We start from the raw sequence: 25,833 nt of genomic DNA on the forward strand, positions 1-25,833 counted from the left end.
AAAACAACTCAGTCCTATTTTAAGCCAGAGGATACACCAGCAAGACAGTTCCTTTTGTTGTTTGGGATTTTTTTTTTTTTTTTTTTTTTGGTTCTTTTTTTCGGAGCTGGGGACCGAACCCAGGGCCTTGCGCTTCCTAGGTAAGCGCTCTACCACTGAGCTAAATCCCCAGCCCCTGTTGTTTGGGATTTTATTTTTGTTTGTGTAGGTTTTTTTTTTTTTTGGAGAAATGATATCACTGTGTCACTCTGACTGGCCTGGAAGTTGGTGTGTGGACCAAGCTGGCCTCAAACTCAACAAAGATGTACCTGCCTCTGCTTTCTGAGGGTATGAACCACTACACCTGGTTTTATTGTTGTTAAGACTGGGTACAAGCAATCCTCCTGTCTCCACCTCCAGTGTATAGTGAATAAACATTTTATCAAGGTAGCACACCAGGTAAGAGCCAAGACACAGATTGTTTGCCTGCGTTTCTTGATATATGCCTCCCAGAGGAACTCCCAACATCAGTGTTCAGTCCACCAGAGCAGAAGTTGCTCAGGTGAAGGAGAGGGTATCTATTTTAGGGAGTGGTGCAAGAGCCTGGAATTTTCACAGCCGGAGCAGGTTAAGTGATGGTTAGGTTTTTCCTGAGCTCCGGTGTACAGATGCGGCGGCCATTTTCTTACCTGTGAGTCCCTATACCTTTGGAATCTTTGAGTTGGGCCTGGGGTGAATTTGAGGACTGATACCTTGAGGTGGAAGCCCGTATGGCCCTAAAACTCTGGGAGTAGGAGCAATAAAAGAATGAGGGTTTGGTGCTGGCAGGGGCTCCTAAGTTGAGAGTTCAAACAGGTTAGTAGCTAAGACCAAAGTTCACTTTGGTGTTATCTTGAGGTGAGGTGGTGGTGTTCAGGCGGTTAGCTGTTAAGAGGGAGCTGGAGCCCAGACTAAGCAGTGGAATATGGGAGGAAGGAGTTCAGCTGCCTCACAGACCCTCTGGCATATCACCTACAACTACAATTGTTTTCAGAAGAGACCCCAGAGCTGAGCAACCTGACCCTGTCTCTGGCCTGGCTCTTGCATCTAGCAGGTGGTTTACATTGCCTCAGCCCTCATAGGAAACCATGACTGGTCTTAACCCCTTCCGATCCACAGTGTGTGCACTGATGGCAGTGGATTCTTGATGTCACTCTCCTTGTCCTAACATCTTTTGTGCCTGCCTGCCTGCCTGCCTTCCTTCGTTTTTTGAGACAAAAATTTCTCTGTGTAACCCTTAGCTGTCCTGGAATTTAGTCTGTAGACCAGGCTGGCCTCTAACTTACAGAGATCCCCCTGCCTCTGCCCCCTGACTGCTGGGATTAAAGGTGTGCACCACTACTACCCGGTTTATAGAGGATATTCTCTAAGTGTGGAAATTGGTCATGATATAGGGAATTATGTAATGGCAGCTTGGAAAGTGTAAAGAGGACAGAGGGGACAATAAATATGCAAGGTCACTGCTTTTCTGTCTTCCTTGGAATGGGGAAAAGAGAGGGTCCTTTATCACCTTTGGATTGTGGGTACATTTCATTTTCAAAGAGTCAAGTATGCGGGAACTCGGAGGTTCAGGGTCCTGGCATACCATCTGGATTTTGTTGTTCTTGTTTTTCAGTGAGTGTGTACATGCCTGGTCAGAGTGAGTTGGGGTGGGTCTCAGATCTTTGTGTGAAATGGCTCACAGAAGGCTACCATTGCAGGGAATCTGTTTTTCCATCACCATCACCCAGTCTTCTGGGTGGGGCCTGCCTCAAATTTCAGGGGGAGGGTGGAGAGGATGGTGCTCTGGCTGAGAGCCCTTGGCTGCTATGCCGAAGTCCTCTTAAAGCGACAGTCCCAGTACTGAGCACTGTCTGCCATTGGTTTCAATCAGTTACAGAAGCCAGCATTACCTGTGGCCATGTCTTCCTAAAGCTGCACTCTGGTGTCTTGAGGAAGTGCTCTTTGTGACCCTTGATGACAAGATCTTTCAGAAGTTTCTAGTGTTGAGTATTGGATTCCTAATTTCTGTACCTGAGGATCTCAGAAAAACTCATTTGACCTTAATGCAAGATTTTTTGAGCAGTGAACTATTTTTAGGTAGGTTTTTCTGGGGAGGACACCAGGGGTTTTGTAAATTTTGCCTGAGATGAAAGAAAGAGGTTGCTTAGGCCTCAGGTGATTTTTAGCAGCATAGCTGTAGAATCTTTGAGTAGGGAAGATTTATTTCCTGTTGTGGGTGAAATTCTGAGTAGTGGGGATTACCGAGGAGGTCTAAGCTACATTTGGCTTGTTACTGAAGACTGCAAAGACTTTTCCCCTCCAGTTCTGGGAACTGGACCCAGGACCTTACACAGTTAGATAAGCATTTCACACAGCTGTAAAAACTCCAACCTGAACACCCCAGTCTGAGCTGTTGACTATTGCCAACTTCATCCTACAGGCTAAGTGTGGTCTCTCAAGCTATAGGCTGGCCAGCTACACACACACAAAGCCTAATTTCAGTGCACTGGTTGAGATCATCGTGGACTGGTCCCAAGGGCTGGGCAGTCAGTCCATGCCCACAGACAGGCACAAGGAAATCATCCAGTACTGAGGAACACATATCTGCCCTTCTGAGGAAACCTTACCTGTGCCCAAAGACTACAGAAATTGGCTCATTTCTCAGTCTGTGTCACTGATAAGACAGCTGATAGTTATTACATTGGGGTTTGCAGGGTCAGGAAGTAGTTAGTTATAATTAGTATTTACTTAGAGTTAACATTTAATTATTTTCTTTTATTAGTGACTTAGGTGTGTTTAATTTTATACCCTTCTAAAAAAAAAAAACCCTCAAAGGCAATGATGTCACTGTCTTCTGTTTCCCATGTAGCTTCCAGAACAGGAAAAACAAGTAGACTAGGAAAAGACTTTCTTGGTTGTTTGATGAGTAGAGCACACTTGGATAGGAGGTTCCAAGGCATGATGGGAAGTATATTACCAGAGTATGGATCTCTTCTTTATTACTTGACTTAGTGCCTTATTGTCACAAAATGGTCTTTTTTATTCCCAGTACTTTGTGTTCGGAAAGTACTTAGCAGCTGTTGGTTCTGCTGACCTTACTTTTTTTTTTTTTTTCCTTTTTTTCTTTTTTTCAGAGCTGGGGACTGAACCCAGGGCCTTGCGGTTGCTAGGCAAGTGCTCTACCACTGAGCTAAATCCCCAACCCCTGACCTTACTTTTTATAGACGTAATATTTGTAGGACTGTACATGTGAAAAGCCTTTCCATTCTTGCTCATATTTCTAGAGTAGTGGCTTAGAGAGCAGTTGTGCAGGAGGCGACAGTTGTGTTCATGGAGGTTGTGGGAGTTATGGGGGTTGATAAGAAGTATTGGGAAATACTTACCCAAGTCTGTGATCCCATGGGTCTGATCTGTTGGCAGGCAAATGGCAGGTTCCCAGGGGCATAGGGAATTGGGGGTAAGAATACTGAGACAAGTGCCTGATCTTATATTAAATGTTCCCTGGGGGTGGGGGTGCTTGGGCTCAGCGGGTAAAGTTCTTACTGCCCAAGTATGTGAGCCTGAGTTCAGATCTCCAGTACCTGCTGGTGCTGGTGCTATGGTCTGTCTAATCCCAGTTGTGGGAAGGCAGAGGCAGGAAGATCTCCAGGTTCATGGACTTGATTGTAAAGCAGAACCAGAAATTGACCTTTTTATTTAAGAACAGAAATAATTTATGTGTTGATTAACTGCTATGTGCCAGGTACTGTGCGTTACTATGGTAAGGTAAGGTTTGTATGGATCCACTTTGCAGATTAAGTGGTCGAAAAGAGGTTATGTTAATTGTCTAAAGTCACATGATCATGGTCTCATGGTATCAGTATTCAGACCCTGGTTGTTTTTCAGAACCATGACTGTTCCTTGTTGAAGGCTACCATGTCCCAAAGAGCAGAACACAGACCAAGTTTGAATATTGTGTTTTCCATAACTGGGTGATGATGAGCATTTAGCTAAGTACAAGATTCTTTGCAGTAAACCCTGACAATCTAAGCGTTAGACTAATTTATGCATGTACTTTGCAGTCTCAAAATTTCTGTGCTGTGGTAGTGGATTGAGTGCTAGTGATTTGTTGATGTATTCAGAGCTGGTAAATGGAGCTGCTTTTCTTGTATTTATTGACCAGAGATCTCGATATATATATTTTTTTTTTTGGTTCTTTTTTTTGGAGCTGGGGACCGAACCCAGGGCCTTGCGCTTCCTAGGTAAGCGCTCTACCACTGAGCTAAATCCCCAGCCCCGAGATCTCGATATATTAACCATGCTTTTTCTCTTGGGTCTAGGTGGGTTGGAGTGACTGGCTGGAATCACAAAGATGACACTCCATGCCACCCGCGCATCTACTCTCCTCTCTTGGGTAAGTAGCTAGCTAGCTTGCTTTCTTTTCTCTTCTCTTCTCTTCTCTTCTCTTCTCTTCTCTTCTCTTCTCTTCTCTTCTCTTCTCTTCTCTTCTCTTCTTTTCTTCCTTCCTTCCTTCCTTTCTTCCTTTCTTTCTTTCTTTCTTTCTTTCTTTCTCCTCTCCTCCCCTCCCCTCCCCTCCCCCCTCCCCTCCCCTCCCCTCCCCTCTCCTCTCCTCTCCTCTCCTCTCCTCTCCTTTCCTTTCCTTTCCTTTCTTTCTAAGATATGCAGCAGAAAAGCATTCTATAAGCCAGAGCTCTGTAAAGTCTTCTCATTTGCAGACCAGGTAACTTTTCATAAAGATACTGCTGCATATCATATAGCTCAATGCAGGCTTCTCGCAGATATTCCTTTTGGTCATGGAACAGGACATTGAGACATTGTGCGTGCGAACCCAGTCTCATCTGTTCTGTGTGCTTTTCTTTTTTGTGTGTGACATGGTCTCACTATGTAGCTAGGCTTACCTGGCCTGAAGCTAAGCTCTTCCTGCCTCTGCCTCTGCCTCTGCCTCTGCCTCTGCCTCTGCCTCTCTGCCTCTCTGCCTCTCTGCCTCTCTGCCTCTCTGCCTCTCTGCCTCTCTGCCCCTCTGCCCCTCTGCCCCTCTGCCCCTCTGCCTCTCTGCCTCTCTGCCCCTCTGCCCCTCTGCCTCTCTGCCCCTCTGCCCCTCTGCCCCTCTGCCCCTCTGCCTCTGCCCCTCTGCCTCTGCCTCTGCCTCTCTGCCCCTCTGCCCCTCTGCCCCTCTGCCCCTCTGCCCCTCTGCCCCTCTGCCTCTGCCTCAAGTGCTGGTATCAAAGGTGGGCACTACCACACCAGGGCACTACCACACCAGGGCACTACCACACCAGGCTGCATACTTTTCTGACTAAAGGAGTGACTGTTAACCTTGATGGTCCACGTTGGCAGGAGCTTTGGTCTTCAAAGACCTAACCTTTGGACAACAATGTCTTCCTCATTGTCTTTATTATGTTTCTGTCTGCCCCCATTGCTCTGTTTCTTCCTTCTCCCCTTTTTAAAAATGAAGGTGGATATTTTATGTGTTCCCTTATTGTTGCTTCACTGAGTAAAAATAGTGGCAGCCAAATGTAGTGTATTGTAAATTGAAGACAGTATTGTCCCTCACCTGACACTGTACAATACACACTGAGTTCCGAGTGGGAAGGTAATTAAGTCTTTCCCTAAATCCAGAAGTGGATGTAAATGATTTACAATATTACACGAGACTTAGAGCATTGTTATCCAGCAATACAGAATTTTTGTAACTACTTTTTATAATAGATATTCTCAAATCTTTTGAATATTCTCACTTAATTGCCTAGTCTCCAGTTATATAGGAAGGGTGTACACTGTGTTTATTATCTGCATCCGTTAGGAAGGGAGACTTTTCCAGTAGCAGTATTAAGTTTTCTATCAGTATTGCTAAAAGTTACTTAAAATCTCCTACCTACCATTAATTTAAGACAACACTGGAGCAAGTTGCTTTGCACAGGTTTATTTAGGACGCCATGTTCAGTTCTCCGTGTAATTCATGTGTTTTTCAGCGTGTTTCATTACTCAGTTCACTTAGTTCTGAAAGGTTGCTCCATTTTCTTGATCTGCCATTTTCATAGCAGGATTTGTTGATGATCTCAGGTTTTTCTGCAATTGCTTCGTTGACTTTTCCCGATAGAGGAGAGTAGAGTTCACTGGCCGCCTTCACACCACCCAAAGTGACTCTAGACTAGATAGAAGACTAGCTTTAAAAAAAAGGTTGATTTATTATTAGGGATAGAAAGAGGAGAGATGGCTCAGCAGTTAAAAGCATTTGCTGCTGCTCTTGCAGAGGACCTCGGTTTGGTTCTCAACCAGTCAGATGGTGACTCACAACTTTCTGTAACTCCAGTTCTAGGGGATTTAATGTCTTTTGTCTCAGCTATTGCATGCATCTCGTGCACCTACGTACAAGAGGCAAAACACTCGTGAATTAATTTTATGATAGCAGCTTGAAATAGGGTTTTGTTATGTGAGGAAAAAATGGTATAAAATATACAGGTAATAGAGCTGGAGAGATGGCTCCTAGATAAAGCATAAACATGAGTCCTCAGAACCTTTGTAAAGTCAAGCCTGTTAGCCTGTGTCTTTAATCCCAGTGCACCTGAGGCAAGGTGTGAGGTAGGGGTGAGAATTCCCAAAGCTCAAAATCCAGCCAGCTTGGTCTACGTAGCTGTGAACAGGGATAACAATAGACACTCACTCTCAACCAAGTTGGTGAGGATTGATATTAGAAGTTGTCCTCTGACTTAACACATATACCATGTACTATTCGTGTGTGCACATGCACACACACACCATATACATACACACACATATGCAATCACACACAAAACACATGCATGTACTTGATAATTAAAGCTGTCATTTAAAGAATTATCCAGAGTACCAGTTACAGTAATCACTGCATTACAGAGGGCCAGAGTTCAGTCCTACTACAATATCAGGCAGCGTATAAATTTGCTTATAAATATATAAATCACTGAAAATAAATAAAACCTTTCACCAACAACATTTTAATAATTCACTTTCAGCGTTTTTATGACTTTTTTCTTCTTGAAACAGTGTTGGCAATGAGAACCAGGCCTAGTGGTTTGCCTAGAAACCCAGTTCTAGGGTCTCTGGTGCCCTCTGACCTCAGAGGACACTTGATAAACATAAAGTCATGGAGGTACACATTCATGCACATAATAAATAAATCTTAAAAGTGAAATAATTATCTCCCGGGAAAGACTAGAAGAGAAAAACCTTGTCAGTGCTGAGACTGTAGTTGAGTATTAAGCAAATGTGAAACTCCCCTCCAAAAGCTAATTTTGTCAAGGCTCTGTAGAGGTGTAGCTTCCTGCTAGGTGTTTGTCTGCATTCACTAGGCCTGTTTACCGTCGCCAGCACTGTTTTCAGAAAAATAAAGGTAATCGTAAAAATGCTGAAAATCAATGTACTGAGTGTTGTTGGTGAAAGGTTATATATCTTTTCTTCTAAAATTTCGGTGATTTATATTTTGTTTTACCTAAAGTGTAGTTTGGACTCCTTTGTAAATAGTAGGTGGGGTAAGTTGTTGCAGACCAGCAATGCTTGAGTTACCCAGTGAGCTGTGTCCTCACTGATGTTTGTGCTCTGCCTAGGGATGGAAGACCTCAGCTTCTTTTTTTATTTTGTTTTTTAAGACAGGGTTCTCTGTGTAGCCCTGGCTGTCTTAGAACTCGCTCTGTAGACCAGGTTGGCCTCAGACTCACTTGAGGTCTACCTGCCTCTGTCTCACAAGTGCTGGGATTAAAGGTGTGTGTCACCAGTGCTGTTTGTCTGAGCCTCAACTGCTTTCCCTTTGAATGGCTTTCTATCCTACAGCAAATAACCCCAGAATAAAACGTTCTCATTTTTATAAAGGAAGCTATTTCTAGAATATTAAAAAGCAACATTTTTACATTGAAATCTGTTTTGTGAGTTTACATTTCTTTACATGAAGCTGTTCATCAAGGTAAACCTGTCTGAGTTTGCCCCTCTCAGCAGGAGACTTAGCTGTAGGAAAAAGGCCTGATTTTTTTTTTTTTTAACTTTTTATTGATTCTTGGTGAGTTTCCCATCAAGCACCCCAGTCTCACTCATCTTCCTGTCCCCTCATATCCTTTCCTCCTTGCAACCTCCCTCTGAATAAAAACACACAAAACAAAAATAACAAAAACAAAGCATAAAACCCACCTTATCGTGGAAGCTGTACTGTGTCATGGGGTTCCCACAGTACAGCCCTTTCCCACACATCTTCATTTGCAAATGTTCCATTGGTTGGATTCAAGACCTCTAGCTTCTGTGACACCATTGATACTGGATCCTCTTCAGGACTCCTGTAGTTGCCCTGTGTCATAGAGATCCTGCGGCTTTGGAGCAGCAGGTCTGGCCCTTTAAGACACCCTACCCATTTACTGATGATATAGAATTTACCGTGGGCCATCTCAGAGCCCTGGATCTGGCCCTGAGCAGTAGCAGAGCTGGTCAGCCCAATGGCTTTCTCTTCTCCACACTGCCAGAGTGAGCTCTCCAGCACTTGGCCACCCAGTGCTACCATCAGCAGGAGGTAGGGACAGCTCTTTTGCTATCATGCCCAGAGGCCACCTCACGGGCACCATGCCTTCAGAGCCAGTTTTACTGTGCTGCCCAGGTGAGGTGCAAGGCCCAGTCTCTTGATTGCTGCCACTAAAGGAGCAGAGCTAGCTCTCCTGCTCTCACGACCTCAGGGCCAGCTCTCCCAGCTACTGCAGGTGCTAATGGGGAAAGGAGGAGAGGGCATCACTCCTGCACTCGTGCCACCTCATGCCAGAAGAGTGCAGGTCAGCTCTCCCGAGGTTTTCACCTCAGGGCTGGCTCACCTGCACCCCTTAACCAGGGCCAGCCTTACTGTGCTGTGCAGGCAAGGACCAGGGCTAGCACTCTTACTCTCATGACCCTAGGGCCAGCTCTCCCAACTGCCACAGGTAGCAAAGGGTACGTACATCACCTCACACCAGATGAGTGAGTGAGGGCCAGCTCTTTCATGCTCTTGCCCTTGGGTTGGCTCACCTGATGAGCCCTGACCAGAGTCATCTTTTCTGTGCTGTCCAGGTGAGGTTCAAGGCTAGCTCTCCCAAGCTCCTGACCCTGTTGGTAGCTATCCTGACTGCCAGAGGTGGCAAGGGGCAGGGGGCATCACCTCTGCACTTGTGCCAACCCATGACAGACGAGTGTCGATGTCAGCTCTCCCACACACATGCCCTCAGGACCGGCTCACCAGGCCCATCAGGCTCAGCTCCACTGTGCTGTCTGCTGGAGGCGCAGGACTCACTCTCTCGAGAGTACTGCCAGTGTTTAGAGATGGGGCCAGCTCTCTATAGCACCAGTTTCTGCTAGCCTGAATGGACCTTAGGGATTCATAAACCTTATTCATCAAACATGTTCCTTATCTAAAAACGTCTTCTTAGAAGCTTGTTAAATGTAGTTAGCAGAGACAAAAGTCATGGTTGGGGACAGAGCAAACCCCAGGAGAGAACTGGGAGACAGGTGGGGAGACAGTCAGGGCCGGAGCAAGGAAACGGGAGGGATTCAGAGGGTGTGTGTTGCTGTGTTGATAAGAATTTCAACCCTGTGTCCTGGGTGGACTGTGTCAGAGATGCTCAGGGTCAGTGGCGGATGTCCCTCCTCCACACGATGGGACTTCCAAAAAGGTTTAGAGAGGCTGCCTGGTACCAGCACAGTTTTGTGCTAGACTCCATGAGCAAGTAGGGAGAGCAGGCGGCTCTACTGACTCAGAAGAGGTCAGTGGTTATAGTAGGTGAAGGGGAAACAGCTGAAGAGGTGCACTTTGAAATTTGGGGTTGAATATGGTGGGTGGCAGGAGCCCTCGGAAGTGATCTGACCTGGGAGGGTCAGAAATCAGCAGTTTGATTCAGCCTGGAGAGGCAGGATCTGCTGGAGGATTAAGTGTCCCTCCCAGGTTTCAGGCACCAAATGTAAGTGATGGCACAGAGAAACTACGAAACCAGACCACTCTGTGGGCAGAAAGAAAGATTTATTGGGGACCAACTTCCAAGGTCATTAGAATTTCTATTGCTGTGAAGAGACACCATGAATACAGCAAATCTTATAAAGGAAAACATTTCATTGGTGCTGGTTGCAGTTGAGAGATTTAGTCCGTTGTTATCATAGAGCATGGTGACACGCAGGCAGACATGGTTTTAGAGAAGAAGCTGAGATTCTACATCTTGATCCACAGGCAGCAGCAAAAGAAGTACTGAAACACACTTCCTCCAGTAAGGCCACACCTCCTCCAGAAAGACCACACCTCTTAATAGTGCAACTCCCTATGGTCCTGTGGGGCCATGTTAATTCAAACCATCACAGCCATCGATCTGTAGGGTTGGGATCAGAGAGGAGAGCAAATGGCAGATGAGCAAGCAGATTTTCTATGGCAGTCATCAGGGTGAGGTCTGAACTGATAAGGCTTTCCAGAAGTAGGCACCCTCACCAGAGGTTGCAGCTTTCTCCCAGACTTTTGGAGAATTAATGGTGGTTTCTTGCCCACAGAAACATCTTAAAAGATCTGATTTTCTAGTAAGCAGGAACCATTCTTTAAGCTTATTTACACAATAATAATCTTTCTGTTGAGGCACTGCTCTTAGGGAGAAAGAGATGGCAGAGACGGGTGGTCTGGGGCTTCTGGACCTGACGTGAGCTGCCTGATGTGGGTGGGTGCTGGGAGTCACTCAGGTCCTCCAGAGTCACCTTTGAGCCATCTTTTCCAGACCCCTATTTTAATTTTTTTTTTTTTTTTGGTTCTTTTTTTCGGATCTGGGGACCGAACCCAGGGCCTTGCGCTTCCTAGGCAAGTGCTCTACCACTGAGCTAAATCCCCAACCCCTAATTTTTTAAAATTTAATTCCTTTTTATATGTATAGTTTTTGTTTTTTGCCCGTATGCATGTGTCTGCACCACAGGTTTGCCTGGTGCCTGAGGAGGTCAGAATAGGATGTCGGGTTATCTAGGACTGGAGTTTACAGATGTGGTGAGCTGCCATCCCCTTCAGCAGCCTTTTATGACCTTAAGATGTGTGTGTATGAGAGCTAGGATCTGCTGCGTAGCCCATGCTATCCTGAATGCCAGTGATCCTTCTTTCTCAGCTTCCCAGAAGCTGAGATTATAGGCATGTACTGACTTTTTTTTTTAAAGATTTTTATTTATTTTACGTATGTGAGTACACTGTAGAGTGAGTACACTATAGCTGTCTTCAGACACACTAGAAGAAGGTTTCAAATCCCATTACAGATGGTTGTGAGCCACCATGTGGTTGTTGGGAATTGAACTCAGGACCTCTGGAAGAGCAGTCGGAGCTCTTAACCACTGAGCCATCTCTCCAGCCTCTACTGTGCTGACTTAACCTACAGCTTCAAACATTTTTTAGACATTTATTTTGTATGTGCATGAGTGCCTGTGTGTTTAGAGTCAGAAGACAGCTTACAGTAGTTGGTTTTTTTTTCTGTTGTGTTGGACCTGGAGATTGAACTCAGATTGTCAGGCTTGGCAGCAAGCTCCTTTACCTACTGAGCCCTCTGACTGGATCTCACTAGTGTTCTTTAAAGATCACATTTATAAATAGTAGATCCTAGTTGGTTTCACATAACCACTTTCTGAAATTGTTAGAAATAGCCTAATTTCTAAGTGATCCTTCTCTTCTTCCCCTCTTTGTGCTAGGGATGTAGTTAATTAGCAGGGGGTAGAGGTAAATATGAGCCCGGGTGCCTGTGGAATTAACTTATGGACTTTGCTATAGAAGCTGTAAATGCTGTTGAATATCTTGTGTACTTTAAATATTTGTGTGTGACCCGTGATGAATTTTGTAGTGTTAAAAAGAACAGGCAGTTGGATCATAATGAGAACTTTTCCTTCTGGGTTCTTCTTTTTAAAAACAACTTATTTTGTTCTTTCATTGTTTCTTCTTCTTCCCTCCATACTAAAGTGTGTGTTTGCAAACAATTATTAGTTTTACACTTGATTATTAGTTTCATGAGTACACACATGCACAAATGGAGGTCAGTACAAAGCAGAAAGAGAGGCCTGGTCTCCTCCTTGTGGGTGCAGTTACCTGCCAAGTCTTGTTGCTAGACGTAGGTCTTCCCATGCACTGAGTGTGCTCCAGGATCTCAGGGAACTCTCCTAGCGGACTCTTACTGGTGAAAACCTGATACTCGGTTTGTCTCAGGCGACTGTATGGATGGGTACACTCACTGGCGGATGAGTGGGTGTAGATTAAGAATCTTGGAGGTCTGGTATAGAGTGCACTTGCAACCCCAGCACTGGGGAAGCTAGAGTATTAGTTGATGCCAGCATCTGGGGGATGCTGTAAACTGTGCCCTCCTGGCATTTTAAGTCATCTCACCAGACTATTTCGTTTGGGTCGTAGGTGAACAGTCTGCATGTTGCTGACCCAGTGGAGACAGTGCTGCAGCTCCAGGACTGCAGCATCTTCATCAAGATTATTAACAGCATGTGAGTATGTGTTCTCCAAATCTCAGCCAGTGGCGGGGACTGCATCTACATGTTTGGTGGGCTCTGACCAGAAAACCAGGTGGGGTTGGGAGATTAGAAGGGTAAGTGGGCTCAAAGATGACCACCTTGACCACCTTGACCTTACCTTTCTAGGCTCTGAGGTTTTAGTCTTGTCCTAGCCTTACACTGGCACAGAAGGCTCTTCAAAGCTTCTCGTGCTTCAAGGCACAATTCCAAGAGACTACCCCTAAGGATTTCCAATCTTCCTCTCTCAAAAGTAGTCTTTTGTAAGCCTCTTTCACTTCTGCCTTCCTATCTCATTACAGAAGGGGTGTGTGTGTGTGTGTGTGTGTGTGTGTGTGTGTGTGTGTGTGTGTGTGTGTGTGTGTGTGTGAATATGGATGCTTGTGTACCACAGCATTGATGGGGAGGTCAGAGGATAACTTTCAGGAGTTGGTTCTCTCCTCCACTCAGGGTTCTAGGGCTATCAGGCTTGTGTGTCTACTGCTCTTTGCCTACTGAGTCTTCTCACTGGCCCAGCCAGATGTGTTTAAGTGGCTAAGGCCTGAGTGGTTTTTTTTTTGTTTTTTTTTTTTTTTAAAAGATTTATTTATTTATTATATATAAGTACACTGTAGCTGTCTTCAGATACACCAGAAGAGGGCATCAGATCTCTTTACAGATGGTTGTGAGCCACCATGTGGTTGCTGGGAATTGAACTCATGACCTCTGGAAGAGCAGTCGGGTGCTCTTAACCGCTGAGCCATCTCTCCAGCCCGCCTGAGTGGTTTTATGTTATGAAATTTGGTGTTAGGAGTAGGAATATCTTACAGGGTTTTAAGCACCTTCTGGTTCTGACCTGTTTTCCTTTGAAGGAAAGCACCTGTGGCCCAAATACTTCCGCTTTCTTACCCAGCTACTGGACATTTCAGCAATACATTGAATTCCTTTTTCTCCTTGGTGCTGACTTATGTCAGGTCACTGCCACCCTCCACACCCCCTACTCCTCTTCTTCCTCCTATTCCTCCTTCTCCCCCTTCTCCTCCTCCTTTCTTCCTTCCCCCTTTTCCTCCCCTTCTCTTCTCCCTTCTCTTCCTCCTCTTCCTCCACTATTTCTCCTGCTCACCCTCTCCCTTCTTCCTCTTCCTCCTCTTCCTCCCTTATTTCTCCCCCTCCCCTTCCTCTTCCTCCTCCTTTCTTCCTTCCCGCTTTTCCTCCCTCCTTTGTTTTTTCCAGAGAGGGTTTTCCTGTGTTTGCTGGCTGGCCTAGAACTTGCTCTGTAGACCAGTTTGCCCTCAAACGCAGATTTCACCCGACTGTGCTTCCAGAGTGCTGGTTAAAGACATGCACCACCCAATTTTTTTTTTTTTTAAAGAAAACTTCATCTGCCTGTAGTGCTTCAGTGATTCTCCATTTCTAGCAGATGGAAATCCAAAATGGTGGAGGCTTGGTTTGTTTGTATTTTGGGTTTGGTTTTTGTTCTTTCTCTCTTCTTTCTCCTCCCTTCACCACCTTGAGACAGGGTCTCATGTAGCTCTAGCCCCAGCTGACTATGTATCAAAAAATGATCTTGAATGATCTCCCAGGTGCTAGGATTATAGACATTTGCTATCATGCCTGACTAAAATCTTTACCCTAATGGTAAAGACTATTTATTAAGCTAGGTGTGGTGACATGTTCTGTCATCCCAGCTGCTTGAGAAGCTGAAGCAGGAGAATTGCTGGTGAGTATGAATAACAAACAGAAGAGGAGAAACCTTTAAACAGGGCATGGTGGCACACACCTTTAGTCCCAGTGCTCTGGGGCAGAGGCAGGTGGATCTCTGAGATGGAGGCCAGCCTGGTGGCATAGCTCCAAGAGAGGTAGCGGTGGGGACCCTGTCTCCTCCCATCCCCAGCTTTTGTCAGCAACCTAGCTAATTCTTTCTCCCTCGATTTGTTTCCTCGATTTGGAATTCTTTTCTCGTCCCATTATTTGGATCCTGGAGAAAGCACTGAGTGCTGGTTTTGTTCATTGTCTCGGTGTTGCTTTAGTTTATAGCCTTTCTTGTGGCCACACAATGGCACGTAGATGCTCTTTGCTTTTGCAAGGGTGCCTCACACAGGCAAGGTTACACACCACCTATAAAGTAGCAGTTTGCAGCTTCTTAAAAACTGTTAGATTCAGAGGGCAGGAGAGGGAGTTCAGTAAGGGTACTTGTTGAACAGACCCCAGCACTCATGTAACCCAGATGCCCTGCAAATGCCTTTAACTTCAATTTTGTGGATCCAAGGCTGCTCCTAACCTCTATTTGCACACAGGTACATGCTCTTGCATAAATTTGTTCATACACTTACACACGTATATATAATCACATAAAATAAGTCTTTAAAAATTTTATTTTTGGACTAGAGAGATGGCTCAGAGGTTAAGAGCTCTGGTTGCTTTTCCAGAGGACAAGGGTTCAATTTCTAGCACACACATGACAGCTCACAGCTATCTGTAACTCAGTTCCAGGGGATCTGGTACCCTTACACAGACATGCATGTGGGCAAAACATCAGTGCACTTAAGAATAAATGAATCTTGGGGCTGGGGATTTAGCTCAGTGGTAGAGCGCTTGCCTAGGAAGCGCAAGGCCCTGGGTTCGGTCCCCAGCTCCAAAAAAAAAAAAAAAAAAAAAAAAAAGAATAAATGAATCTTTAAGTACGTACATCCATCTGTCCATCCATGTCTGTCTGTCTGTCTGTCTATCTATCTATCTAATGTATGTATATTTTATATATACATATACATATAAATATGTATACTAAAAATACTATTTTCAAGCAATAATAAAGTGGTTGAAATTTGTCAGGAGTGGTGAATAAATCTATTAGTCTGGCAATACCTACCCTACTATTTAATTTTACCATCACTAAAAGACAGGCAACCAGATAAATAAATGCTCTTTGTGTTGTAATATACATTAGGGTGAGTGTGTGCTATTTTGAATTCAGAATAGATACAGAATGTTTTGCTTTTGAAAAACTGAATTTCTGGGTTAGAGACTTCTCAGCGAGTGAGAGCTTTGTCTGGTTGATCTTCCAAAGAAACTGGGCTCAGTTCTCAGCACTCACATGGCGGCTCACATTCCTATAACTCTAATTCCAGGGGATTTGATGTTTTTTTTTCTGTCTCAGCTGGCACGAGTCACTCAGGGTGCATAGGCATACATGCAGGGAAAACACCCATACACACACAAAAAAGCTTATTTTGAAAAAGGAAAGATAGGGGCTGGGGATTTAGCTCAGTGGTAGAGCGCTTACCTAGGAAGCGCAAGGCCCTGGGTTCGGTCCCCAGCTCCGAAAAAAAAAAAGAACCAAAAAAAAAAAAGAAAAAGGAAAGATAAATTTCCTTGACTTGTTTGCAAAAGCAATAGGTGGTCCACGTTGTATAACTTCTCCTGGGAAGACGCACAGAAATGGCCAAGTATCTCAGATAGGGTGCTGGCAGCAGGCCAAAAAGCCATCTGTACCAGTCTGCTGTGGTGCGCCCAGGAGTGTACCAGTTACTTACGGGAGCACAAGTGACTCAGGCAGTTACACCTCCCAAGGTTCATGCTGGAATGGGTGACAGACAACGTTGCCAAAGTGGCTCTTTGGAGGTCTGTGCACAGTTTGCCAGGGTCTTCAGGAAGTGTCTCTTCTCCACTCCTGCAGTTGTTTGCTGCTTATATGACTGGTAGGAAGTGCCTTGTTGGCGAGCTTCCTGAGTTTCTTCTGACTTTTCTAAGCCTCATGAGCATCCCTCCTCTCTTCCAGAGGAATGTTTGTGAGGAAGTTCCTACTCCACTGTCCAGAAGCAAGGATGTGGATTTATCCTTGCTTAAGCCACTCTGGGTTTATTCCTGGAGGAAATTTTTTCAAAGAGAAATTCAGTACCCATTTTCTATTATAGAGTGCTGCCAGTTAGCCTTAGACTACCAGACACTGAGATCTCATGTTAGGCTTGACCTCCATGTCAGATACAAGAAGACACAGCAGTTCCTTTGGGAAACAGGATGCTGTCGCTGCTGCCCTTCGGATAGTCCTACTGGTGCTGCTGTAAATCAGGAGGTTTGTTCTTCAGACAGGGAGTGCAGATTGGCAGGCCCCTGGGCGCTTCTGTTTGTTTGTTCATTAATGGGAAAATGCACTGGCATCGGCTCCTGAGGATTTTCTTCTTTGTTTTTCTATTTGTTCAGTCTAAAGGGACAAGGTGGTTCTCTCTCTGATAGCTTTGAGACTTGAGCGGCAAAATTTACTGTAATAGCCTGATTATTATTATTTCTTCTTTCCTTCTCCCTTTACTTTCTTTTCTTTTCTTTTCTTTTTTTTTTTTTTTTTGAGACAGGGTCTCACTATGTAGCCTTTTCTGGCCTGGAACTAACTATGTAGACCACATGAAGATCCATCCACCTGCCTCTGCCACCCAAGTGCAGGGAGAAAAGCTGTACACTCAACTTGACTTTTTCCCTCCCTTAGGGGCATGGTATTTGTCTTACTATGTTGACCTCTCCTCTCTGTCCTTCAAGTACTGAGTCACCGTGGATGTCCTGGATGCACACTAGATGCCTTCCTTTCTATCAGCAGCCAGAGTGGGCAGGCGGTTCTAAGTGGTACCACTGCATGGTTATGTGAGCTCTGTAGAATGCTTGTGAGAGGGTGATGGAAGTTAGCTGTCATTCTAGACAGCTTCCTTCCTGATAGCTTAGAGATGTGAGCAGTCTGGGATGGGCTCTAGGAAAGTGGTTCTCAGTCTGTGGGTTGTGACCACTTTGGGGTTGGTGAACCACCCTTTCATAGGACTCGTATGAGATATCTTATATATTATATAATCATATCATAATTCATAATAGTAGCAAAGTTATAGTTATGTAGTCTCAATGAAAATAGTTTTCGGATGGAGGTCACCACAATATGAGGAACTGTATTACAGGGACATAGCATCAGGATAGTTGAACCATGGCTCCAGGACAGTTCCGTATTGATTTACTTATGCCAGGGGCAGTATTAAGAGTTTTATGGTCTTAGTTATGGTTTACTGCTATGAACAGATACCACGACCAAGGCAAGTCAGCTGCAGCATGAGGTACAACCTTGGCTACTTCTAGACACAGCTTCTTTGTGCTCTCATTAAACACTTCCCAGAAGATTTCACCTCAGTGATGCTGGTCTCTTTTTAATCACCGCTTATTTCTTAGCCCCAGCTAACTAGCATCAGTGTCCCAGTAGTCATTTCTGTTCGTGACTCTAAAGCCAGAGCCACATGGTGAAGCTTCTGAGTTCTGTTCTTGCTGGGGCCGGAACATGGCCCCCTTGTTCTATTACATTATCACCAGCTTTGTGTTTTCCAACGCCTTCACTGCCTAAGCTTGGCTGTCCTGGAACTTGTTCCGTAGACTGACTTTGAGCTCAGAGGTCTGCAGGCCTGACTCCTAAGCACTGGGATTAAACATGTGCTCCACCAAGCCTGTGCTTAAGTTTTCTTTGCCTAGAATTTGCTCTGTTCTATGCTGGCCTTGAACTCAGAGATCTGATTGACTTTGCCTCCTGGGATTAAAGGCTTGTATTATCATGCCTGGACCTAAACTTAGCTGAGTGGGGTCTTGCCCCAATGTCCCCACTCCCTTAATGTAATAGCCTTGAACACAGGATTCAGCTCCATTTCAGTTCCTGGTGCCCCTTTAATCTTGAACCATACATTTTCCATTGTCCTTTCTCAGCTCGCTCCTTTTCATTAGAATGCTCTTCATAAGCACAGTAGTAACCACCCAACAGAAGTTACACCAGGCTGTTACTCTTTAGACAAAAAGCAGCCAGCCACATTCTTCACCAAAATACCACAAAAACAGTTTCTATGCCATATACTGAGATTCTTCTCCACTGAAACAAACCTCTTGGGCCAGGTCTTGCACCCTTCAAATCACTCTCAGCAACAAAGTCTTCCAACAAAGTCCTACTAGGATTGCCCATTAAGCCCCACTTAAAGGATTCCACTGCTTTCCAAATCCAAAGCCCCATAACGGCCACATTCTTCTAAACAAAAGCATGGTCAGGCCTATCACAGCAATACTCCAGTTCCTGGTACCAACTTTTGTCTTAGAGTTTTATTGCAGTGAACAGACACCATGACCAATGCAAGTTTTGTAAAGGACAACATTTAATTGGGGCTGGCTTACAGGTTGAGAGGCTCAGTCCATTATCATCAAGGCAGGAGCATGGCAGTGCCAGGCAGATGTGAGGCTGGAGAAGCTAAGTTAACATTTCTTGTTCTGAAGGCAGCTAGGAGAAAATTCGCTTCTAGGCAACTAGAACGTTGGTCTTAAAGTTCATGCCCACAGTGACACACCTACTCCAACAATGGCACACATCCTAGTAGTGCCACTCCCTGGGCCAAACATGTACAAACCATCACACTCTCTCCCTTGTTTCTTTTCGCTTTTATGCGTTGGTTGTTGGATAGTTTGAGGAAGAATGATTGTTCCTTAGTACCACCTCTTAGAGTCTTCAGCCATTTCTGTCTGTGCCTACTGTAGAGTGTGAGAACTTTGTACTGTCATTTCAGAGCCTTGGCTTCACCCATTTTGTTTCCGACTTTGGCCCTGTTGTCTCTTTCCATGGTCCTCTCCCACTTTACTTTTAGCCATGTTTCCCGTGTTTTCTGACATGTTAGAGTTGAGCCACTCTAGGCAGTTTAACATAGCTTCCCATTTATTTGTGCCATTTCCTCCCAGCTTTCTCACAAAACTTTGTTGTATTGCAAGTGGCTTGTCAGAGTGCCATATTTTATAGAAGAATCTTGTGCTTGAAGGCTGCATTTCTTACCCACCATACATTTTCATCAGAGTAAAGTAGTGTTTTTGAGTCTTCTTCACTGCCTCCAGGCCTAGAACAGACTGGGCCTGAAGGGGAGGGAGGCTGTAGGGAAACAGGAGGCAAAAATGGCGGGTTCTCTTGTCCTGATGGTTGCTTTTTGTTTGTTTTAGCCATGACACTAAAGAGGGGCAACAAATCCTACAGCAGCCACTGCCGGAAAGACTAGACTTTGTTTGCAGTTTTCTACAGAGTAAGTATATTAACTAGCTGGTCAGCTCCAGCTCCTGGGACCTGGGAACTCAGTCATGGGTGTCTGGCTTCAGGAAGGTTTAGAGTCCCCAACTCTAGCAGAAAGACAGATAGCTGTGTCAGCCTCCCTGAATCTTGAGGTGCCTCCACCACCAGCTTATTTTTAAGGAAAATGTCTCTTCAGTCCTAGAGTCCATGTCAGGTCCAGATAGATCAGACAATTGATAACACTGTGATCCTCCCTATTTTGAAGAGAAAGGAAAGAAAGGCTTCATATTAACTTTGTAAGAAAATTCCTTTCCTTTGCAAGAAAAATAGTATTCTTAGGTAATTGCTTACATAGGAGGTAAAGGTGCAGAGGCCATTTTTTATTAAACACATAGGTTCTCTGTGTATTGTGCTCATCTGGTTAGTAGAAGGATTAAATAAGAATGCTTGTGGAACTTGGGGCACAGTGCACGTCAGCTCCCACTCCCTGGTCATTTTTGTATCACAGAATTGTCATCTTTAACGTTGAACAGCTTGCCTGCCATTTCTACCTCAAGAGATTATCTACTGTGAAATGGCTCTGGCAGCATAAGGGCACAGTGTCCTCAGTTTCTCTTACTGGACTCACTTGTAGACCTTCTCTTCAGACTTAGCTGAGACAGGGCTCTAGAATGATCTCAAATCTCTGGCTCCTTCCTTCGGGCTCTGGGAGAGAGCCAATGAGCTGACAGGTACGTGTAGATAACTCTCAACCAGAGTTATCATTGCTGATGCCCTAGCGGCTTTCTTCTAATACTCAAGTGGAGCACAAGCTGTCCCACAGTAGAGCTGACTTCAGGTGGAAATATGGGGCAGGTGACGAGAGTTAGGAGTAAGGGGCCCTCTGCCTGGTAGTCTCCTTGGAGACTGTGCTTCTGTTTCTGAAGCTGAGAAGTTTTGAGAGTTTATTGTTTGCTATATGGCTGTCATTGCAGAAAATCGGAAGCATCCTTCATCTACACAATGCCTGGTATCTGTGCAGAAAGTGATGGAGGGCTCCGAGATGGAACTGGCCAAGGTACCTGTGGGGTTCCAGACTTGGGTGGCAGAGACCTAGAGGAGTGCTGAGTGCTTTCTTTCTGGGACTCTTCAAATGTGGAGGCAAGGCCAGCCAGTTGGTTGATTCAGAGGCCATTTTTGTCTAAGGATTCTGTAAGCCTGTGATCTTTGACAAACGACTCGACTTGACCACACTGCTACCCACGATGGAGGGTTGGTCCTCACTCAGTGGTCATCGTGTTTTTCTTTCAAGCTTAGTTGACTTCATTTCCTCTGCTGGGTGCTGGTCTGTAGAGATAGTCCTTAGTTTTATGCTCATGATTCCTTAAGTTGAGGAATTCGACTGTGTAGAAATTGTGACACCTGTCTTTCTGCACTGTGAGCATCAGTTGAATTGAATTTATTTGTTTTATTATTGTTGTTATCGTCATCTCAGAAACAAGGTTTCTCTGTGTAGCTCTGGTTGTCCTAGACCTCATTTTATAGACCAGGCTGACTTCAAACTCAGATCCACTGCCTTTGCCTCCCAAGTGCTGGGATTAAGTTGTGAGTCACCATTGCCTTGTGAGCCCTTGGATTTATTTTGGAAAAAATGTTGTCTCCCATTTTAAAGACTTCTTTTATGTGCATTGGTGCTTTGCCTGCGGGCGTGTCTATGTGAGGGTGAGGATGACGATCTGGAAGGGGGGAGTTGTCATGTGGTTGCAGGGACTGAACCTGGTTCTCTAGGAGAGTAGCCAGTGCTCTCACCACTGCGCCATCTCTCTGCCTGCGGTTATGAAGGGTGGTGGCTTGGCCTGCGAATGGGAACTTGTGAAAGAGACTGACTCAGAGCAGCTCTGAGTTGGGAGCATTAGAAAGAGACCTGTCACTCAGTCACTGTGCCTTCGTTTGCCTTCTAGATGGTAATGCTATTTTTATATCACTCCACCATGAGCTCCAGAAACCCCCGGGACTGGGAGCAGTTTGAATATGGGGTTCAGGTAGGCTTTTGTGCTTTCGTCTCACTTGCCAGCCCAGCCTGGGCTTCCCTCACCCAAATGTTTCCCTTTAAAATTTATTATTCTTTAAAAATTATTATTCTCTAAAAAGGTAATATTTGTAATATTGTTTAAAAAGCAAAAGGAGAAAATGTTTAAATGCGAAGAAGGAAATGACATTGCTGGTACTGTCATTCCCAGACTGTTCAGTACACATGCTTTGAATTGTCCTGTATTTGGAGACAGTGTAGGATTTGCAGCCTTTGGGTGTGTGTCCCTATGTGCCTTCTTGCCACGCCACTTGGTTTTTCCTCTGCCAGGGGTTATTTGCAAGAAGTCAGCAAAGTTATCCGTAAAAACTTTCCGGGAGGGAAGAGCACGTAGAGCCAGCGTGTTTTGGGCAGGCCGTGCAGCTTCAGCTTTATGGGTTAAGAGGGACCCAGCAGGCCCTGGGGTTAGCACTGCTGGGATAGGTCCCGAGCCCTCCCATCAGTGTCGTCTCCGGCTCCACAGTGATGTCCTTTTCTCTCTCTGTGGCATAGGCTGAGTTGGCTGTCATCCTGAAGTTTATGCTGGATCACGAGGATTCACCTAACCTTACTGAGGACTTGGAGAATTTCTTGGAGAAAGGTGAGTAGGGCCACTTGTGAAGATCCACTCTATCTGAGCAGAGGACTGCTAGGATCCTCTGACCTCAGCGTGGCACAGTCATGTGTGATGCAGGGTGATTTCTGAGCCGCGTGCTCACCTTAGACCACCTGGAGTGACTCCACGCTGCCTGAGAGTAGCTCTCAGATGCTTGTGACTGATCCTGATCTCATCTGCATTCAGTGACCTTGACTCCTACTTCTCATATTGCTCTGTGTGCTTTTTTACTTGTCTTTATTTTGCTCTATTTTATCTTCTATGTATGGGTGTTTTGACTGCATGTATGTCTGAACACTAGGTGTGTGCCTGGTGCCCCCAGAGGCCAGAAGTGGGCATTGGTTCCCCTGGAACTGGAGTAACAACTTACAATTGTAAGCCCTTATGTGGATGATGGGAATTGAACTTGGGTCTGCTTGAACTGCTAAGCTGTCTCTCCATACTCTTGTTTTGTCTTTTAAACTGTAGGCTTAGAAGTTGACGTTAAACATCTTTTGGAAACCTTGAAAAAGGTTTCCCTTCGTGCACCTCGTGTTCTAGGTGGGAGTCAGGTACATAAACCCAGTAAGCCTAAGTACCGGGAGTAAGTGAAGACATGCCAAGTGTCTCACAGGGTGAGAGTTCGCCATGTGTCATGAGCAGGTCAGCTGCTGCTACTGGGACTCTGAGGCCATAGTTATGGGCAAGCTCTCTTCTAGCTGTTGAATTTGGGATTCTACTTGTTCAGGTTCATGAGATGAGGATGTTAAGAATGGGAGTCTAGAATGCAAGGACGTTCTCTGGGTCAGATGCAGATTTGCAGGTCAGCTTGTCAATCATTGAATATGCAGGCACTGTGGGCGGAGCAAAGAGGGCCCATCAAATCTCTGGGGAGGGAGAGAAGAGGGGTGGTTAGAGGTGGTAAAGTTCTAAGAAAGCGGTCATGGGAACCAAGAGAAGAGATTATTTTATACCTTAGTGATATGAGAGCTGGGGGTGGAAAAGTTCCACAGAAGATGGTGGCACCAACACAGGCTCTTAGGGTCTTTGGCAGACTTGGTGCTGGGCTCTCCTGGTGCCTCTGCAGCATTGACAATAGGACCTGTTCCAGTTTCTCAGTATGAGGGGAACTGCCTCACTCTACCGTGCTCTTTAGAATACTTTCCTCTGAGGAAGTGGAAACCCTGTATCTGGATTTTAGTTAACGACCTTGGTCTCATGGGTCAGGCTCTGCCTGGGAACTGCCTCTTCAGTTTGCATGTGTCCTTGCAGTCACACTTACTAAGGTAGTGTGTCTGTTATGAGAAGGTGAGGAGCTGCTCACCCCCTGACTAACCATTCTTGGTTTGTCTGTCTGCTTCTTACCTGTAGTTCCTTCCACCTACCCCAGCACCCTCTCTGAAGAGCTTTCTCCACCCAGCCACCAGGCCAAGAGGAAGATTCGCTTCCTAGAAATACAGAGGATTGCTTCATCTTCCAGTGAGAACAAGTATGTCCTGGGCCTAGGTTGGTGGCTTCACATCCTTCTAGTTGGTCCTTGTATTCTGGAGGCTAAGCTGTTAGGCAGACTTGGGATCTGTCATAAGTTAGCTCTCTCTCAAGAGCAGAGCAGTTCCCCGTTTATGGAAATCCCTTCCTCTTTGGAAAATACATGTTTGCATTCCTAAGCCAGGAAATTGAGCATGGAGGAGGGAGAAGAAAAGGTTCTCTGGGTCATGTACCAAGACATGAGGTAGCATGGCATGTAGGCCCAGGCACATTGGCCTCCTAAGCCAGTGTTCGTTACGGCCACTGGTGCTACCCCGTTTCTACCTGCCCTGGCGTCTTTACCATCTCCTCCTTCCTTAGCTTCCTCTCAGGGTCTCCATCCTCCCCTGTGGGCGACATCCTGCAGACCCCACAGTTCCAGATGAGGCGACTGAAGAAGCAGCTGGCAGATGAGAGGAACAACAGGGATGAGCTGGAGCTAGAGCTGTCTGAGAGCCTCAAGCTCCTCACCGAGAAGGGTAGGTACTGTCGAGTGCGTGGGCACTGGTGAAGGGGAGCGTTTGGGATTTACATCGGGGAAGCCCTGTGACAGCTTGGCTTGCTATGGTGTCCCTTCTGTTGACAGTGGAGTGTCAAGCTGTCACAAATGTCAGTCTGACCTTGTAGACCCCGGGTTTAGTTTCTGTCCCATGCCCTTTTGCCGTGGCTCGGATGCTGTGCCTCCTCTGCTCTCTTCTGTCCCTGGACCTTTGCTGACTGTGTCGTCCCTGTCCTGGGCAGACGCTCAGATCGCCATGATGCAGCAGCGCATCGACCACCTGGCTCTGCTGAATGAGAAGCAGGCAGCCAGCCCCCAGGAGCCCAGCGAACTTGAGGAGCTCCGTGGCAAGAATGAAAGGTAGGACTCCTGCCCTCCTTCCCGCATCCAGTCCCTGCTGGCGAGGTGGGGAATCACACCATTCTCACGGTTCCTTTCCTGGCAGCCTCACTGTGCGTCTGCATGAGACTTTGAAGCAGTGTCAGAACCTGAAGACCGAGAAGAACCAGATGGATCGAAAGATTAGCCAGCTTTCTGAGGAGAACGGGGACCTTTCCTTTAAGGTGAGTGGGGCTGGCTATGTGTAGAGACCCCTCAGGGCTGAGGTGGTCTGGAAGTTTCCCCAAGAAGGTTGAGAAAGACGGTCTAGAACCTGGCTTTGGGCTTTAGTCACTTTCCTTGTTACTAGTTCCTGGAAGGGTGCTCAGGCAGCTCTAAGTGATGATGTGTGTTTCTGAATAGAGGTGTGATTGGCTGTGATTGGATTGAAGGTGGGGAAGAATTATTGGAGGCCCCAAGGTCTGGGTTTCAAGGACTTGCTGGAAGGAAGTGCCAACTTCTCACCCTGCTTATTTCTCAGGTGCGAGAGTTTGCAAACCACTTGCAACAACTGCAGGGTGCGTTCAACGACCTGATAGAGGAGCACAGCAAGGCTTCTCAGGAGTGGGCAGAGAAGCAGGCTCATCTGGAAAGTGAGCTCAGCACAGCCCTCCAGGATAAGGTAACCCTCTCTCGAGAGCTGGCCACATTGTCCACGTGGAGTTCATCAGACTGCTGGGTCTGGAGCTGCCTTCTGAGAGTCTGCTAGTGTGGTGACAGGCTGAGTGCAATGTACCCGTGGCCTCTGTGATGTGCAAAATGTGTGTCTTGGAAAAGTTAATGAGTCTCAGAGGGGACTGATGCTTTGTTAACTATTATGTGATTGAAGGGCAGCTCGTAAGCTCTGAGTGAATTAGTTGTGATATCAGGTTGGGTTTCTTTGCTGAGATACTTGATATTAGAAGGATATCAGGGATAGGTGTTTTATTCTGCAGTATTTGCATAGACATTGTAAGTTGCTCATCCCTTTGTCTAACATCTAAATCACTCTGAACCTTTGTTTTCTTAAAGTAGCCTCCCTCTGTAGCCCAAGCTGGCTTTGGACCCTGTCCTCTAGTCTTTGTCTCCTGTGTGCCAGAGTTACAAGATTCTGCCACAATGATTTGTTAAAATTTTAAAACTTGTTGGTATCATGTTTAGAGCTCAGAAAGTTTGGATTTTGGGATTGTTGGATTCCAGATTTCAGACTTAGGGATGTCCAATCTGCATTACTATTGTTACTAAGCCCAGCTCTGCCACTTCCTAACCTGGGAGCTCTT

At 45.7% G+C, this 25,833-nt stretch overlaps 1 protein-coding gene across 10 annotated transcripts in view; it reads left to right on the forward strand.

The window, feature by feature from the left end:
• Nucleotides 1-25,833, forward strand: part of Numa1 (nuclear mitotic apparatus protein 1) — a 74,994-nt gene that overhangs the window by 30,713 nt on the left and 18,448 nt on the right. For all 10 annotated transcript variants that reach the window (XM_087558940.1, XM_087558972.1, XM_087558915.1 and 7 more), the window contains 11 exon segments: nucleotides 4,320-4,393; nucleotides 12,389-12,474; nucleotides 19,462-19,541; nucleotides 20,503-20,585; nucleotides 21,469-21,549; nucleotides 22,089-22,176; nucleotides 23,542-23,659; nucleotides 24,019-24,176; nucleotides 24,439-24,556; nucleotides 24,642-24,759; nucleotides 25,056-25,196. In XM_087558940.1, coding sequence (XP_087415066.1) covers nucleotides 4,352-4,393; nucleotides 12,389-12,474; nucleotides 19,462-19,541; nucleotides 20,503-20,585; nucleotides 21,469-21,549; nucleotides 22,089-22,176; nucleotides 23,542-23,659; nucleotides 24,019-24,176; nucleotides 24,439-24,556; nucleotides 24,642-24,759; nucleotides 25,056-25,196 — 1,113 coding nt within the window. In that variant the 5' untranslated portion in view covers nucleotides 4,320-4,351.

This window comes from Rattus norvegicus, chromosome 1 (assembly GCF_021556685.1).
Source record: "Rattus norvegicus strain SHRSP/BbbUtx chromosome 1, alternate assembly SHRSP_T2T, whole genome shotgun sequence".
Lineage (NCBI taxonomy): Eukaryota > Metazoa > Chordata > Mammalia > Rodentia > Muridae > Rattus > Rattus norvegicus.